This window comes from Perna viridis, chromosome 15, assembly GCF_037379345.1.
Source record: "Perna viridis isolate PV_CMFRI_1.1 ecotype Kerala chromosome 15, ASM3737934v1, whole genome shotgun sequence".
Taxonomy (NCBI): domain Eukaryota; kingdom Metazoa; phylum Mollusca; class Bivalvia; order Mytilida; family Mytilidae; genus Perna; species Perna viridis.
The window spans coordinates 8,077,487-8,096,043 of NC_142459.1; the positions used below are offsets into that span (position 1 = coordinate 8,077,487).

The 18,557-nt window shown below is 37.6% G+C and overlaps 1 protein-coding gene across 1 annotated transcript; it reads right to left on the minus strand.

Annotated features, from left to right (window-relative positions):
• Positions 1-1,379: 1,379 nt before the first annotated feature.
• On the minus strand, positions 1,380-18,471 carry LOC148596795 (cathepsin L-like peptidase). The gene is made up of 9 exons (XM_088563282.1): positions 18,403-18,471; positions 16,530-16,666; positions 14,805-14,910; positions 12,778-12,927; positions 10,415-10,538; positions 10,174-10,274; positions 6,370-6,532; positions 2,726-2,831; positions 1,380-2,079 (listed from the first exon to the last, which is right to left on the minus strand). The coding sequence occupies exons 1-9, from the start codon at positions 18,412-18,414 to the stop codon at positions 1,980-1,982; spliced, it is 999 nt and encodes a 332-aa protein (XP_088419408.1). The 5' UTR covers positions 18,415-18,471; the 3' UTR covers positions 1,380-1,979.
• Between the last annotated feature and the right edge of the window lie 86 nt (positions 18,472-18,557).

Sequence of the window (18,557 nt, forward strand, 5' to 3'; positions counted from 1 at the left end):
CTGACCCAAAACCATAGTGGTGCCCCGTGTTGGGAATGATGCCACGTTCCTCGTAAGTTAAAGAACCCTAGGAACCATAGGGCTCCGCCACAGGAGGCTAAATTGGCCGACCCTACCCACCTCTCCCTATTTCCAGTGGCAATCAAAATTTGTCGACACCATTTTCCTTGTGTCCCATCCCTCTTTCATTTCATCATCATTTCACGTTCATTTATCAATTTCATGTTCATCGTCTGAATATAGCTGAAATATTGCTGCTCGGACGTTAAACCCAAACAAACAAACAAACAAACATTCTATCATCCATTTTATGTTCATCGCTGGAATATAGCTGAGATATTGCTGCTCGGGCATTAAACCCAAATAAACAAACAATACACTATTTTAATGTTTTATCGAAGTAATGTTTCCGTGTGTTTTTTGGTCTTAAATTTACTTTTGACGTACTTTTTATATGTAAATAGCATTTTGTTTAATCGATATTTTATGGAGACTTAGACCTTGCTTTTTAAGGTTCTTTGAGATTGTCGCATGATCTTGCTTTGATATTTCCCTGGCCGCCGGAACCGCATTATAAAAACAAGAATCAATCAATCGTATGCATGATTTCAATTTTGATATCATCCTGAGACGACCTCACAAAATTAACAGCTTCCCTTAGCTGCTTATAATAACATTTACTGCGCATTTCATTGAAATGCGCTAATCTCATTGGATAATCGGTTTTGCACGTGAGTCGATGAAACACATGTTCGAGCTATATACAAATAGGCCACTCAAAAATTATTGCTGATTGTGAATAACAAATTTTCCATGCCGACCTTAAATATAATAAAAAGCCCCGTGCAGGTCCGGGTGTTAAAAGAATAGGTCTGCAGCAGCGCTAAGCTTGTCGTAAAAGGCGACTAAATAGTGTTCAGAACACTAGCCGGGGGCTAGGGCGCTCTGCCCACACAGCAACTGGGATGTGTGCCCCAGGTGGTGGAATGGGGTACCCCTGGCGTGTTACATACTGGGGTTGTCAGGCTATAATACGGAAAACCTGACCGCAAACCATAGTGATGCAACGTGTTGGGAAAGATGCCACGTTCCTCGCACGTTAAAGAACCCTACTGTGGTATTCTCCCGGAGTAGGAACCATAGGGCTCCGCCACAGGAGGCTAAATTGGCCGACCCTACCCACCTCTCCCTATTTCCAGTGGCAATCAAAATTTGTCGACCCCATTTTCCTTGTGTCCCATCCCGTTTTTCATTTCATCATCATTTCATGTTCATTTATCAATTTCATGTTCATCGTCTGAATATAGCTGAAATATTGCTGCTCAGACGTTAAACCCCAACAAACAAACAAATAAATATAATAAAAACAAAACAAGAGAAATATTTGAAATTTAATAGTAAGAATTAATTTTCCATTCCTTATATAATGGGTTAAGACGTCCATGTTGCTACTCCGTTCATTTTGATGACCTAACAACATCTAATTTGAGCTTACATCTTGGTATATGTCAACAAAAAAATGCACCGAACGTCAAAATTAGGACAATTCAGATACATCAAAATCTAGGTGCATGGCCTGAATGTGATGACAGGAAACAGGAACGATCTACACAACGTAGCGAACTGAATACAATATATGAACACAATGAATCTAAATTAACATTGGAACAGTTTTATTGATTGGTTAGAAATGGGAGTAGATATACCCTTCACTAGTCCCTAATGGATTCAAGTGAACATAAATTTTGACATTATTTTAACGATTGAACGCTTCTGTGTTTGTAGTAAGTAGTTAATCAATTGGCCAAAGCAGGATTTAAAAAATTCAGTAGGCAACTGAATCTTAAACATGTTCAGATCTAGCATTCTTACACATTCATATTCCTATATGATTATTTTCATAAAGAAGTAAAGAAGAGGAAAAGATAATAAAATAACAAAAATAATTGTGTATGAAACAAAAATTTGAGTTGACGTTTTCAGAGATTGGGATAATATGCCTCTGTAGCTATCCCACACTGGTCTCCTTTGTTTCTTGACATCCATATATAACCATCCATTCCCCACGATTTTCCCCAGCTGAAAATAAAATATACCATTATTTAAGACTCTAAAAGGGAAATCACGATAATCTGGATTTAAACGGTAATAATAAAGATCATTATCCAAGGATAACGACTAGACAAAGAATAAAGACATTTAGAATATAAAATATGCACAATTACAATCACATAGAAACAAATGTGAATGAACAACCTAGACTCCACTTTAAGCTAGGAATCCTCTTCTTTTGTAGAAAGAACCCTGCTGTGGTATTCGATAGGAGTAGGAACCTTTGCGCTCCGCCACAGGAGGCTAAATTGCCCGACCTTACCCATCCCCCCTTTTTCCAGTGACAATCAAAATTTGTCGACCCTATTATCCATGTGTCCCATTCTTTTTTTTTTCATTTCATTATCATTTAATCATCCATTTCATGTTCATTGTCTGAATATAGCTGAAATATTGCTGCTCGGACGTTAAATCCCAACAAACAAACAAACAATACAAAGGAATGGAACATTTCGTTTTTGCTTTGTTGGAAACAACATTGCTTGATAATGTTATTTTCATAGTAATTCTCTGTGTCTAATGCGACAATCAATTATTAAAAAGCTATTTGCTTGTCTACAACAAATGGTCTATGTCAAAGTGTGGGTCTGATACGACACCCTAATATATTTACCTGTTTTTAACGATCCAGTAGTCATCGCCACCTTTAGTACCATAGCCAACAACCAGTATGCAGTGATTAGTCAAGTAGGGGAGACACTTCGGAGCATTGAATACTCCTGAAAGAAAAGAAATATATGCACTTAACTGTATGATTACTAAATGGAAAAAGAACGGATGTGGAGAATGGCAACAAATGCACGAGAGTATATCCTAAAATAATAAACGCTTTCAGAGTTTCAACAAACGGTTGACAACAAGTGAAAACACAGTTTGAAGTAAGCTCTGAAAAAAAAACTTAGACCAATACTCACTAATTTGATACCCCCACACTCCGATTTGATAACATGTACCATATTCTTAAACAACACTTACATGTTTTGCTATATGAAACCCCCAAATTCAAAATCTAACATGCGATCATGGTTTGTAGATTCTGTGCATTTAATTCCATTAAGTGTTGTAGGAGGAGTAACGAATAAAAGACACCCCATGTGTAACGGATGAAGAACAGACGGAGACCCCTATCACTGAAACCCCAAATTGCAAATTAAAATATTCGGTAACAGAACGATGGCACTTCCAAAAAAAAACTAAAAAGTAAGATAACAAAGACAAGACTATCACTGCTTTCCGTTTCAACTTTAAAATATTTAATTCCCGGTTAAAATCGGGTTTTCCGGCACCTATGTTATGGATCTTGACAATTATTATATATATAGCAGTGTTATATCGAATGTTCCCAGTGAAATAAATTTCGATAATTCACTATGAAATAAATTCGGTAATTTCACTCCCGGACTTTCTTCCGCCTAAACGTCACAAATCAATCCGCTGTTCACAAAATTTGAAATTTATGTTGAAAATAGCAAAGAATAATCGAGGAAATCTATATAATTAATAGGATAATCAATTGGTTATTGTGAATTACCTAAATATGATCACTCATGCCAAGAACGCACTAAGATTTAACTCGTGCGCGGAACAAGTTCTGCACACTCGTTAAATCTGCGTTCGTCGGCACTCGTGATCATATTTTGGTTATTCACTCCTTCCAATTAATTATCCTTTTATTCTCACTTCAACACATATTAAATTTATTTGTAAAATTGTTTTATGTAAGTTGATTGATTGATTGTTGGGGTTTAACGTCCGAGCAGCAATATTTCAGCTATATTCAGACAATGAACATGAAACGGGTGATAAAATGAACATGAAATGATGATGAAATGAAAAACGGGATGGGACACAAGGACAGTAAGGTCGACAAATTTTGATTGCCACTAGAAAAAGGGAGGGATGGGTAAAGTCGGGCAATTTAGCCTCCTGTGGCGGAGCGCAAAGGTTCCTACTCCTATCGAACACCACAGCAGGGTTCTTTAACGTGCGAGGAACGTGGCATCTTTCCCAACACGGTGCACCACTATGGTTTGTGGTCAGGATTTCCGTATTATGGCCTGACAACCCCAGCATGTAACACGCCAGGGGTACCCCATTCCACCACCTGGGGCACACATCCCAGTTGCTCTGTGGGCAGAGCGCCTAGTCCCCGGCTAGGTTTCTGAGCACTATTTAGTCGCCTTTTACGACAAGCTTAGCGCTGCTGCAGGCCTATTCTTTTAACACCCGGACCTGCACGGAAGTGCTCTTGAACTAACTTTTATTGAATTTAGGACATGACAAGATATAATAGGTGTACACACAATGAATTAGCTGAAAGATAACTTTTACGATTATACATTTGTGGTGCCATCTCCAACGTCTCCTACGCAACAATCTTTTGAAGGAAAAAAAACAAGAATAAAAATATTCAGAAAATCCTGATCTATCACTTAGTCTTCTGGAAAACAGCTTCCCTAGTTTGGATATGTGAACCAATACCTGACTGTGAAACAGGCAAGTTGGGTTAGATGAGAAATGAAACCATATCACTCTCCCAGGTCCCAGGTTAGGGAAGGGTTGAGCGCTGACAAACATGTTAAACCCCGCCAGATACTTTATATGCCTGTTCAGAGCCAGGAACATGTAGTCCAATGGTTGTCGTTCGTTTTTATGTTCATTGTTATTCGTTTGTCGTTTTTTCTTTTGCATGGATTAGTATGACGAGAATGGATACAATGAATACGACAAAGATACAACTACCTTACCGGGATGAAAAAATGCCAGCCCAAAGCCACCCATAGGCTTTCAATAAATTTTCCTTACTGTTTAAATCCGATGACATTATCACATCGGTCATGCTCCGTGCAGGTCCCGGTGTCAAAAGAACAGCGCTAAGCTTGTCGTAAAAGGCGACTAAATAGTGCTCAGAAACCAAGCCGGGGGCTAGGCGCTCTGCCCACAAGCCCCATGCAGGCCCGGGTGTTAAAATAGGCCTGCAGCAGCGCTAAGCTTGTCGTATAAGGCGACTAAATAGTGCTCAGAAACCTAGCCGGGGACTAGGCGCTCTGACCACAGAGCAACTGGGATGTGTGCCCCAGGTGGTGGAATGGGGTACCCCTGGCGTGTTGCATGCTGGGGTTGTCAGGCGATAATACGGAAAACCTGACCGCAAACCATAGTGGTGCACCGTGTTGGGAAAGATGCCACGTTCCTCGCACGTTAAAGAACCCTGCTGTGGTATTCGATAGCAGTAGGAACCTTTGCGCTCCGCCACAGGATGCTAAATTGCCCGACCTTACCCATCCCCCCTTTTTCCAGTGGCAATCAAAATTTGTCGACCCTATTATCCTTGTGACCCATCCTTTTTTTCATTTCATGTTCATTTTATCATCAATTTCATGTTCATTGTCGCCCCGTGCAGGTCCGGGTGTTAAAAGAATAGGCCTGCAGCAGCGCTAAGCTTGTCGTAAAAGGCGACTAAATAGTGCTCAGAACCCTAGCCAGGGGCTAGGTCGCTTTGCCAACAGAGAAACTCGGATGTGTCCCCAGGTGGTTGAATGGGGTACCCCTGGCGTGTTACATGCTGGGGTTGTCAGGCTATAATACGGAAAACCTGACCGCAAACCATAGTGGTGCACCGTGTTGGGAAAGATGCCACGTTCCATGCACGTTAAAGAACCCTACTGTGGTATTCTCCAGGAGTAGGAACCATAGGGCTCCGCCACAGGAGGCTTAATTGCCCGACCCTACCCACCTCTCCCTATTTCCAGTGGCAATCAAAATTTGTCGACACCATTGTCCTTGTGTCCCATCCCTTTTTCATTTCATCGTCATTTCATGTTCATTTTATCATCAATTTCATGTTCATCGTCTGAATATAGCTGAAATATTGCTGCTCGGACGTTAAACCCCAAAAAACAAAAAAAAAACATCATGTTCATTGTCTGAACATAGCTGAAATATTGCTGCTCGGACGTTAAACCCCAACAAACAAAGAAAACAAACCATATTAGTGCACCGTGTGGGGAAATTTGTCGACCCTATTATCCTTGTGTTCCATCCCTAATTTTCTTTTTATCATCATCATTCATGTTCATCGCCTGAATGTAGCTGAAATATTGCTGCTTGGGCGTTAAACCCCAATAATCCATCAATCATCCCTAAGATACTAAAAAATGGGAACTTTTCCCCTTACAAGAAATGTAACAGTGTTGTTTCTTATTTATTCATTGATATTTTAAGATTAAATTTTATTAATGAATGCCTTAAGTATACCTGATTTGTAGTGCATGAAGTCTTTGTCAACATAAATGCAGGCAGAAATTGGTCCGACGGATGCTACTGCCGACTGAAGCGACTTCTCGCTTCCTTTGGGTATCCTGGTGAAAGTTTTAACGACTGCACCGACTCCAGACTTCTTGTATCTACATGTGTTATCCTTTAAAAAGAAACACAGTATAGGGTAAGTAAGTCTCGTCATGTGACCCCGTGATTTCACGAGAATGGGTCCTAATCTACCATTCAAAAGCATGGGAATAAGTCATTTAGAGAGCGTTGAGTTTAGTGTTAAGGGCAAAACATCTTTTTGTGTACAAAATATCGTTAAAATGACAAATATCTATTTCTACAGGATAACTGTATTAAGATAAAAATAGAAGATTTTGCATTATTATACAGCGTTTCGAGTACCCGGTAGTAAACATATAAATGCAGACCGGTCTTCGGTTTTCATTATGTTCTACATCGGAAATTCCGGTCAAGGAACGAAAACCAGAACGAGACTTACATACACTATAGCATGAATAACGTATTTGTTCACACATTTAAGTCGGTATTTCATATTGCTTATACCAAATTACTTCGAAATTACAAAAATGCAAAATATAAATGATCCTATTATTACATGAACAAGAATATATAATTTGTGGCGTATACATGTTTCCACATTACTTAATGCAACTGTTTTAAGATTTGCTGGATATAAGGCCACAGTGTAGATCACATATCACGATCATAAACCTTGTCTAACAAATGTTTTTAACTGTGAACCATGTCTAAACCGAACCGCCTCGTGTAAGTCCGGGTGTTAAAAGAATAGGCCTGCAGCAGCGCGAAGCTTGTCGTAAAAGGCGACTAAATAGTGCTCAAAACCCTAGCCGGGGACTAGGGCGCTGTGCCCACAGAGCAACTGGGATGTATGCCCCAGGCGGTGGAATGGGGTACCCCTGGCGTGCGACATGCTGGGGTTGTCAGGCTATAATACGGAAAACCTGACCGCAAACCATAGTGGTGCACCGTGTTGGGAAAGATGCCACGTTCCTCGCACGTTAAAGAACCTACTGTGGTATTCTCCCTGAGTAGGAACCATAGGGCTCCGCCACAGGAGGCTAAATTGCCCGACCCTACCCACCTCTCCCTATTTCCAGTGGCAATCAAAATTTGTCGACCCCATTGTCCTTGTGTCCCATCCCTTTTTCATTTCATCATCATATCATGTTCATTTTATCATCAATTTCATGTTCATCGTCTGAATATAGCTGAAATATTGCTGCTCGGACGTTAAACCCCAACAAATAAACAAAAACAAATTAAACCGAACCCTGTTAATTCGAAACCGTGTCTTAACAAGACACTTTGTATGAGGTAACAGTTTTTGTAAGAGTAATCAAGGAACCAAGGTTATAGCGGTAATCAAAAGAATGTAATCCAGGGACAAAGACCAGACATGGAAAACAGACATACACAACAAAGAACATAAAGTAACTAAAATCATACATACAAAGTAACTAAAGTAAATGAGGAACTCGGACTCCACTAAAAATTGGGAGCATGGACTGGGTGCACCGGTAGGATAAGCGTTCTCTGCTTATCTAGAAACACCCGCCGAGTTGCTCATAAAAAGTCAAGTCCGGGGTAGACAAACGAGGAAAGGAAAACTATGACCCGTTGAATAAATCAGTTTTCATGGTGCTGATTGATACACCATAATGATCCACGAGTTCATGATGAAGACCATAAAACTTCTGTAGTGATGACCTCAATATTGTAGCAACATAACCCTGTTCCAGAAGCCTATTTTTTAAAGTTCTAGCGCGATATAAAAAGTCTGCGTAGTTTCGGCAAGCTCTGGCATAATGTATGAGTTGTGATATGAACACTCCATACGCAGGAGCCGAAGGGATTTTGCCACAGATGAAAGTAGACAATTCTGAATGAAAAGTCATCAGGTTTGTCGTAAAGTTTGGTCAATAGTTTTCCTTTACCATCGATTTCTAAGTGTAGGTCAAGATATGAGGCTGACTTCACAGTGTCTGTAGAATCCTTTATCTCAAGTTCTTTTGGGTAGATGCGATGTATCAAATCCCCGAAATTAGGATTGTTTTAAGATAATATGTCATCTATATAGCGGAAACTGAGATTAAAGGATCTAGCCAAACGATATTCTTTCTTTCTGATCAGATCAGCTATAAAGTCAGTCTCATAAGAGTGAAGGAATAGGTCAGCAAGTAAAGGAGCACATTTTTTTTCCCATTGGAATGCCGTCAGTTTGTTAAAAAACACGTCCACCACACCGGACAAATATGTTGTCGATTAAAAATTCCAGCATTTTGTAAAACATCTTCCTCTGTATATCTGGAAGGTGATTTGGAATTATTTCTTACAAAGTATGAGGAATCTCTACCAAGAACTATATATTTGTATCTAAGTGTACCATTTTTTTTGGGAAAAACAGCGACGTATAATGTTTTAAGTCGGGATTTTAACTGAGTATGTGAAATAGAAGTATACAGTGTTGAAAAATCATAGGTTTTAATGCTATTATATTCTGATAATAGTCTTGAACTGATTGTCTCCAAAAGATCTTTCGAATTTTTCAGGATCCACATTGAATTAATACCACTACGGGAGTTACAAGTGTTGTGGTAGGGCTGCAGACCCTCTTTGACAGTTGTAAGTATAGAAGTTAAATGTTTTGAAAGAGGTTTGGTGGTACATTTTGGAAACGTTGTTTGTTAGGATTCTTCTGAAGTTTAGGACTACAGTACATAGACGGTAAATCACAATCAGCGTCCTTGGTAGAAAGACCAAAAGAGGATAGCACAGATTTATGGTTTTCCACAATCTCTTCTTTGGAGAGAGTGGTAGCAGTATAGGTCTTATCACTGCTATTATTTTCTACGTCTACCTGAGATAATAAACTTTGGATATAAAACGTTGTGCAGACAACAACAATGTTGTTTTGGGCTTTGTCTGCTGGTACGACAGCATATTTGTCATGTATAGTAGACAATTATTTAGAATCATGCAAATTCTGTAAAATGTGGTACACCCCAAGGAAGGCTATACATTTTCATTTTTGTTATGCTGATTTATAGGTGTATATGATGAAATGTATAATTATTCATTCTGCTCGTCTGCTTTTAAATCGCCCCGTGCAGGTCCAGGTGTTAAAAGAATAGACCTGCAGCACCGCTAAGCTTGTCGTAAAAGGCGTTTAAATAGTGCTCAGAAACCCAGCCGGGGGCTAGGCGCTCTACCCACAGTTTGTTTGTTTGTTGGGGTTTAACGTCCGAGCAGCAACATTTCAGCTATATTCAGACGATGAACATGAAATCGATGATAAAATGAACATGAAATGATGATGAAATTAAAAAGGGATGGGACACAAGGACAATGGGGTCGACAAATTTTGATTGCCACTGGAAATAGGGAGAGGTGGGTAGGGTCGGGCAATTTAGCCTCCTGTGGCGGAGCCCTATGGTTCCTACTCAGGGAGAAAACCACAGTAGGGTTCTTTAACGTGCGAGGAACGTGGCATCTTTCCCAACACGGTGCACCACTATGGTTTGCGGTCAGGTTTTCCGTATTATAGCCTGACAACCCCAGCATGTAACACGTCAGGGGTACCCCATTCCACCACCTGGGGCACACAACCCTGTTGCTCTGTGGGCAGAGTGCCCTAGCCCCCGGCTAGGTTCTGAGCACTATTTAGTCGCCTTTTACGACAAGCTTAGCGCTGCTTCAGGCCTATTCTTTTAACACCGGGACCTAGAAGTATTTATTCTACTTTATTCATACCGATCCATCATATGGGTAGGCTGCTTCCGTGTCTATACCTTCATTATCGATAATGTACTTAAAAGCCCAGTCAACGCGGCCTCCGTCACATCCGTGGTTTCCTACAGTACAAGTTATAATCTCGTGTAAATAAATTATAGCAATCGCATTTCTATATCAACAAAATTTCTATACACTTGTTATGTTAAATAGATTTGAATAATAATATACAAAATTATGAAGGAAAGAAAAAACTTCATACCGTATTTTGTGGAGCAGTCTACTAGGTTTTGTTCCGAAAGCGAAACAAGTTTTCCCGTTTTCTTGAAGTGCTGACCCTCAAGGGACGCGATTGCTGAAAAAGCCCAACAGGAACCACATCTTCCCTTTAACAGATAAAAATGTCGACAAGTACGATTTTTTTTTATGAAGTAGATCAGGTGATACTGAAAACTTTTTAAGATCTTTGTATCCACTAGTATTTTGAGCAGGTTGTATGATGTTATAAGGTGTAAGTATTTGTAAGAATCAGGAAAATTGTTGAAAATCAGAAACATACATGTCAAAACCCAACCGATCTGACAAACATGAATGTCAAAACCCAACCGATCTGACAAACATGAATGTCGAAACCCCACCGATCTGACAAAGATGAATGTCGAAACCCCACCGATCTGACAAACATGAATGTCACAACCCCACCTATCTAACAATAAAATTTCACTCAATGTAAAGACAATTATTTGATCTCTGCATCGCTGGAGTTATCTGCCGTAGAGATGTTCATTTTCAGTGCATTTCAATGAAATTATAATAACTCAATTTACCAAAATGATATGGTAAATCTATCTTTTTTATTGATTTTTGATGGTGCAAATAGTCGAATAACACTTTCAAAACGTTGGGTTTTGTCATACCCTGTTTCACCCGTCGCCTGATTTTTACAGAGACTGATAATTAATTAAAATGTTTACTAACCTCCGCAAATATTGCCTTATATATAATCACTGAAATACCTTGCGTAAGAACATTCAGAACTCATTACATTACAAAAACATTTTTTCTATCTAAATCATTCCCATTATATCCATTGGTGCGGCGAGTCTATAGTCATCATTTTAGTAACAAAAAAGACTTCGTTTTGATTGAAAGTATACTATCAGATCGAGGGTTTTTGATTGGAATGGTTCAGATATTTCCGATTTTGCCTGATTTCTACTAAAACTGATACATATAAATTTTTTTGTAACCAGATTCAATCAAAAGTAGTCGAGCGATGAAAAGCAAACAATTACGAGGAATTCTGTTAATTTAAACGTGTTTTTTTTTACGTGAGAAGGTGAAATAATGTATCTTGAATGTCTTTAAAACCAGGGGAAAATAGGTTGTCTGATATATCAAATTATTTTGCCCATGAAACTTCTTGTGCATTTTAGTTGAATACGCAATTCTAAGTGCACTGACGTTGATTGCAAAGGGATGACAATTATAGTAGAGCTGTTATACTATATCCTGTAACAACCGGGTATCCAATACTGTGCCGTATTTCGTTTGTTTGTCTGTTTGTGCATTTTTCCCCATGATTTAAAGCCATGCCCGTTATTTCCGAAAATACAATTCTACCGGGATTTCCCCAACCATTGGATGTATCACATCACTTGAAACATTATTTAAAATTGAAAACCCACTTTTTGTATTATTTCTGCAACATATTTTTTTAAATATCTTAAAGGGTCATAGTTTTTGCGATTTTACTACAACTATAATGAGCATTATATTTCGCTGGAAGTGATGTCTTCTCTTGGCTCTTCAAAACTGTCAAAAAAATCTATGCCGAAATAGCTAATGTATTATAATGATAAATCATAATAAAATGCTTAAAACAAATGAATCGCTTGCTTCATTGTAAGACGAAAACATAAAAATCATGCAATATTGAATGCACGTCACGTGGTTAAAAGATCGTCTTAACTGAACCAATTTTGGACTTTTAGTAGCAGTTTTTTTTAAGAATCATTCGAAGTCTGTAAAATGTGATACACCTAAAAAAAAGGCTACATATTTTTATTTTTGTGATTAAGTTGTTTTATGGGACTATACTACATGTATGAAATGTGTAATTATTCATTCCAATCTGTCTGCTCTTAGAAGATAATCAACATTGAAAATACAATAGATTCTATTGTATTTCAATGTCGTTTACAGAGTTAACTCCCTCAATTTCTAAATCTACAGTGCATTCTACTTTTATCTCCTAAGAACACGGGTTATAGGAAAAACTGATTGTTAATTTCTGTTGACTATGGCAATTCAAACAAAATATCAAAAATAAAAATATTTAGGCTTTTTACCCATGAATCACGTTTTGCATGATTCTTAGTTGGAATGTTACTTAAAATCTGTTCGATTAAGACAGATGTTCAGTTTATCAAGGTTCAAAATACATTTGGATGGATAAAAAAAACGTTTTTTTTTTTCATTATCGAGTGTTCGATATAGACGTTTCAATGTATAACAGTTACTATGAATTGAGCAATGTTTATTTATCCTGCTCGGGATATTGGATTATGAACTTAGCAAAGTTTATTTATCCTGCTCGGGGTTTTTGATTGTGGAATCCTGTACCTGGTTTTTCACCGGCGTAACGTATCCTTTGCTTCTCCAGTCAACTTCTGATGGCACGTGCAAGTTATTCGGAGGAAGGAATGTGGATCCCGTTGTTACATTTGGACGTGCGACGCCACCTGTTGCCGACCTTATTACTTCCTCGAGTGTCTAATAAAAGAAAAAAAATTATTATGTACTTCTCCGTCTAAGAAACAGGCAAAATATGTGTATAAGATGTGGCACATGAAGAGGATAACGCTGAGATTTTATTGCATTATTTCAATATTTATATCTCATAACCTCAAGAAATGACCAGAAAATTGTTTATAAAGTTTGCCTTATGAAGATATCATTCGGAAATGTATTATGGATAAATTGCGGGACAATTTTCCCACTTTTTGTCCCAAATGAGCTGTCAGAAAATATCTACATCACAGATGCTTCAGATTAATTCAGTTAGCTTTTCGTACAAAATTGGGAAAATGATGTGGTACAAATTGTCTGATTTTTACAAGGAATGGTTTTGTCATTTTGTTTAAAGCTAGCAGTCATCTATGAATGGTTCCGATCAACTCTACATATTAGCATAACATACAGTGTTTGTATGGGTCATTCAAATATATATTAATGTTATATTCAGTCAAATAGAAGAAAGGTTGAATTTTCTTTGCAGCGTTATCACATCCCTGTTTTTTCCTGTTGTGACGTAGATATGCGGAAAATCTCATTTGTGTTAAAATTCAGCAATAATTGTAATTGCAACAATATTCCATTCATTTTATTTCCTTGTTATAAATATATATCGAGACTAGACTTAGACTCAAGTCGTTATTTATATGAAAATCAGACCTTTGATATTGTTTCTCGTCTACTTTGTACATCATACTGTGGGAAAGTACAGATGAAAAGTTCCTTTTTTTCAAACTTCCTGTTTACGAGAAAAGTTCTTTTCAAAAAAGCCATTTTCATATTTTATTATTACGTTTGCCATGTGTAGAAAGGCACTAGGTTTATCAAACTTCGTTTAATATGGGAGCCACAAATATGGTCACGTGATAGCATCCCCCGAAATTGAGCAACTGATTACAGTTAATATTCAGATTGTTTTCAACACTGCATTTCATACACATAAGCCAGAAAAGAGTAACCAAGGGAACAAAGGTTATAGCGGAAATCAAAAGAATGTAATCCAGGGACCAAGACCAAACATGAAAAAAAACAGACACACACACAACAAAGAACATGAAACAACCAATTTAATACTTACAAAATAACGAAAGTAAATAAACAACTTGTACTCCACTATAAACTGGGAAAATGGACCAAGAATAAGATAGGGTAAGAATTTTACAATGATTGGATTTAATATGTTGTCCTGGTATTCCTCGGAAAGATATTCATATGGGTTGAGCTGATCTACGTACTGAACTTTGAACCTAGCCTCAAGAATCGCAGACGATAGTGTAAGATCGGCTAACATTAAAGACAACCACAACAATGATTTTGCATAATTCAAAGATCAATTGCCTAGGTTGAACATTGACTGTTTTCAATTGATAAAGCAGATATTATTTTGCACATAGATTTTACTGATGATATCCTCAAACTGTCTTATTTCATTTCTATGATATAAACAATTGAAATGTTTTTGCTGGGCGCAGCTAGATACGCCTGCAAAGGGGACTTACATGAAAACGGAGATCACATCAATAGAAAGAAACAATCTATCAAAGTCTCACAAACATTGACGGTAGTATTTTTGAGTTATTTGTCGGACGACGGTCGTATACAGAGACGACGACGGTCTTGAATATTTTTTAGCTACAATAGATATCGCAGTTTTCTACATTTCGAATTTTAAGGTTTGTGAAAAAGAAACTTCATCCAGAACTCATACGTGTCTTTTAGCTGATAGTCAACATAAAAGATCAGACACATATTCACAAATAGAGTTCTCTACATTTTGTAACTTGTAAAATTTTATTACGTCAGGGATCACGATTGATTTACCTTCAATCAAATTAGAACGTGGTTAGAAAACGTACCTTATCAGAGAACTGATTGATTCCAAGCCAATAAGTGGACTTCCCAAAATAAGCTGCTGTGTTGTGGTTCTCTATATACCGAAGATTCTCTTTCCAAATTGCCTTTCTATAAAGGTGAGGTAAGATTAATCAAGGGAACCAAAGTTATAGCGGTAATCAAAAGAATATAATCCAGGGACAAAGACCAGACATGGAAAACAGACATACACAACAAAGAACATAAAGTAACTAAAATCATACATACAAAGTAACAAAAGTAAATGAGCAACGCGAACTCTACTTAAAACTGGGAGCTTGGACCAGGTGCACCGGTACAGTAAGCGTCCTCTGCTTTTCTAGAAACACCCGCCGAGGTGCTCATAAAAAGTCAAGTCCGGGGTAGACAAACGAGGAAAGGAAAACTATGACCCGTTGAATAAATCAGTTTTCATGGTGCTGATGGATACACCATAACGATCCACGAGTTCATTGATAAGTTGTGTGAAACCAGTAGTTGATTTATGATATACTTTAATGACGAAATAAAACTGCACACCTTCAGAGGCTGTTTTATATGTTTTGCGTTGTACCTTACGGTTTAAAAATACTGTTTCACGACAGTGGTTGCGTATATTGTGTTCAAATTAAATACATTCTCTTATAGTAGTTCATAGAAATACAAGAATGTTTGTCTACGTACCAAATGTAATACGCAACAGCATTCATCAAAGTTGCGTATTACACTTGGTATTATCGGTTCGCAAACAAGTAGTCTTGCATTTCTTATATTTGTTGCCATTTGTATGCCCCCCGCGACAAACAGGGGGCATATTAATTTACCCCTGTCCGTCCGTTCTTCCGTCCGGATTACACGATTGGAATGATCATGGCTTGTCTGGCTATCTCCTCGCACAGTTTTTGAACTACATCTAAAATATTTTACAGGATATTTCTACACATGATGAAGGGGTGCAAGGCCAAAGGATTTTGATTTTCATGAACTATTACGGAAATTTGGGATAGTTAGATTTAGTAAGTTTCATCAGATAAAGGGCTATATGGTTGTCCGGCTATTTCCTCCTGTAGTTTTTTAACTACATCTAAAATATTTTTGCAGAATGTTTCTACACATAGTGATGGTGTGCAAGGTCACAGAATCTTGATTTTTGTGTAATATTACGGAACTAGGTGGTAGTTGGACTTTGTAATTTTGTCAGAAATATACCCCAAGCAACAAAGTTATGGAACTGTTATTGGGAAAATTAACATTTTTGATGTGTCCGTCAGTCGTCCGTCCATCAGTCCTCTTTTTCTCACCGCAAGTATTTTGCGTGCTTAGCTTAACATACCAAATATATACTGCTCTAGCCAACAGTAAATAACATTTCTGAATCTGCAAACCATGTCTTCATATAAAAACAAACATGTTCTTAATTTGGCAAATTTAAAGAACGGGGGGCATCATAAGTATCTTACAGATAAATTTGATTTACTAAAAAAAATCTCTACTAAAAATGACGCGTTGGGCTCTTATGACAAACAGGGCTTCTAGTTTTTCATTATATATTTTCATATAATGCAATATTTTACATTTAAAATTGTTAAACAGTGTTTATTTTCAATATAGGCAAAGTCAGTTTCGAATCCGATTTTCCGAGTCTTATATGTCTTTCTCCATTAGTGCATGCTCAATACCAAATTGCAAGGGAAGTTATCCAACAAGGCCGTGTACACCTATTGCCTTACCTCATGCTATCTTCTTCGGACGTTTCATATTGCTTGTTGAATGATTTTTTGAAGGCGTTCCATTTGAAGTCCAGATCTTGTTCCAAACCAGCTGACAGATAGCTTCCAATCCAAACAACTAGCAACAGTACAACGAACTGAAACATGTTTTATGTTATGTAAATAGTAGAAGCATTGGCAAGACTGACTTCAAGAGTTATGTCCCTTACCCTAGGTCTACCTCCTTAAACCATCATTGCAATACATTTTGAAATGAAATAATTTGTTTGAGAAACAGGTGTGTTTATGTTCTAAATCCATCTTTTAAGGAGGTAGACCTAGGGTAAGGGACATAACTCTTGAAGTCAGTGATATTTTTGTATCATATTCAATTTCACTATAGCCTGTTAAGATTTCATTTGAAACCGAATGAAATCAATCCAGGTTACTTTGATGCTTACATGGTATAGATGTAAAATGCAGAATACAAGCGTTCCAATGATTTTTATGAGTTGTGTCCCATACCCTAGGTCTACATCCTTAAACATTTTTTTCTATTGGCAACTTCATATTCCCTATGACCATTGCCTCATTCACACGAATTTCACTTGAGCAGTACTTCCCTGTATAACATTCAGGATGATATAAATGGATGTCCAAAGATAATGAAGTTTTAACTATGCATTCAATTTTATTGATTGAACAACATTTTGTCTTTATATTGGTAAATTTATTACTTTATCGCCTTTATCATGTATTGAAATAGAAGTGGGTTTTCGGGATGGGAAAGGTTCATGGTGCACTTTTGGATAGAATGGGCTATCGATAAAAAACGTATCAATTTTGAAGTAAATAATATCTCTAAGCCTTTTTTTAATATCAAACATGTAACTTCAAACATTTGGTAAGTTTCGGTCTCATGCAGTTCAAAAAGTAGCACAAATGCAGGATCTCTGTTTTTTTTTACTCTTAACATGTGATTGATTGATTGGTTGGTTGGATGGTGTTTAACGCCTAATCAACAATATTTCAGTTAAATCCAGGCGATGAACATGAAATGATAGTGGGATGAAAATGGGATGGGACACAGGAATAACAGGATCGATGAGTTTCGATTGCCACTGAAAATTGGGAGAGGTAGGTAGGTTCGGGCAATTTAAGTTAGCCTCCCATATCGAACCCGAGGCTTCTTCTCCTTTCGAATACCACAGCAAGGTAATTGAATGTAAGAAGAACGTAGTATTGCAACACTACGGTTTGCTGTCAGGTTTTCCGTATTATTTCCTGACGACCCCAACATGTAGGATGTCAGGGGTATCACAGTCCGCCACCTGGGGCACACAACCCAATTGCTCCGATAGGCGCCCTTGTCTCCGGCCCGGGTTCCGAGCGCTATTTATGACAAGCTTACTGTTGCTGCAGGCTTATTCTTTTAACAACCGGCTTTTAACATGTGATAAAATTACCATAAAATTTATATTAACTTTCAAATTTTGTAGAATTAACACAAAGTTTTTACAGTAATAATGTCTGTTTTCCCCAAAAGAGCAGCAATAAGTTTTAAATATAACCATAATAAATACTATGCAACCTGCCTTAATCGGACCACTTAAAGATTTTAAACTTGTATGGTTTAGACGGATGTTCGGTTTACCCAGGTTAAAAATACATTTAAACTAATACGGCAGGCACACAAAAAATTGTCTTGTTTAGAGAAGTTTCACTGAACTTGGATGTCTGCTTGACTTCAGTTGAACGATATGAAATCAACATGTTACAACATTTGACGAAAGGTTTGGCTTGACAGGTTTACGGTTATACATTTTACGTGAATGAAATAACTTAGCAGGTTTGTAGAAATTTTGACTTTTATATGTCATAATTAAATACTTACCTTCATTTTCATTCCTCCTAAACCCTGGAAACTGAAGCCGTGTCAGCGTTTTTATATAATTCAAGAAGTGAGCGAATTACTTCCGTATCAAAAATTCCCAACATTTAACCCGCCATGTGATTGCAAATTTTGATAAAATTTTTAATTTTTGGAAT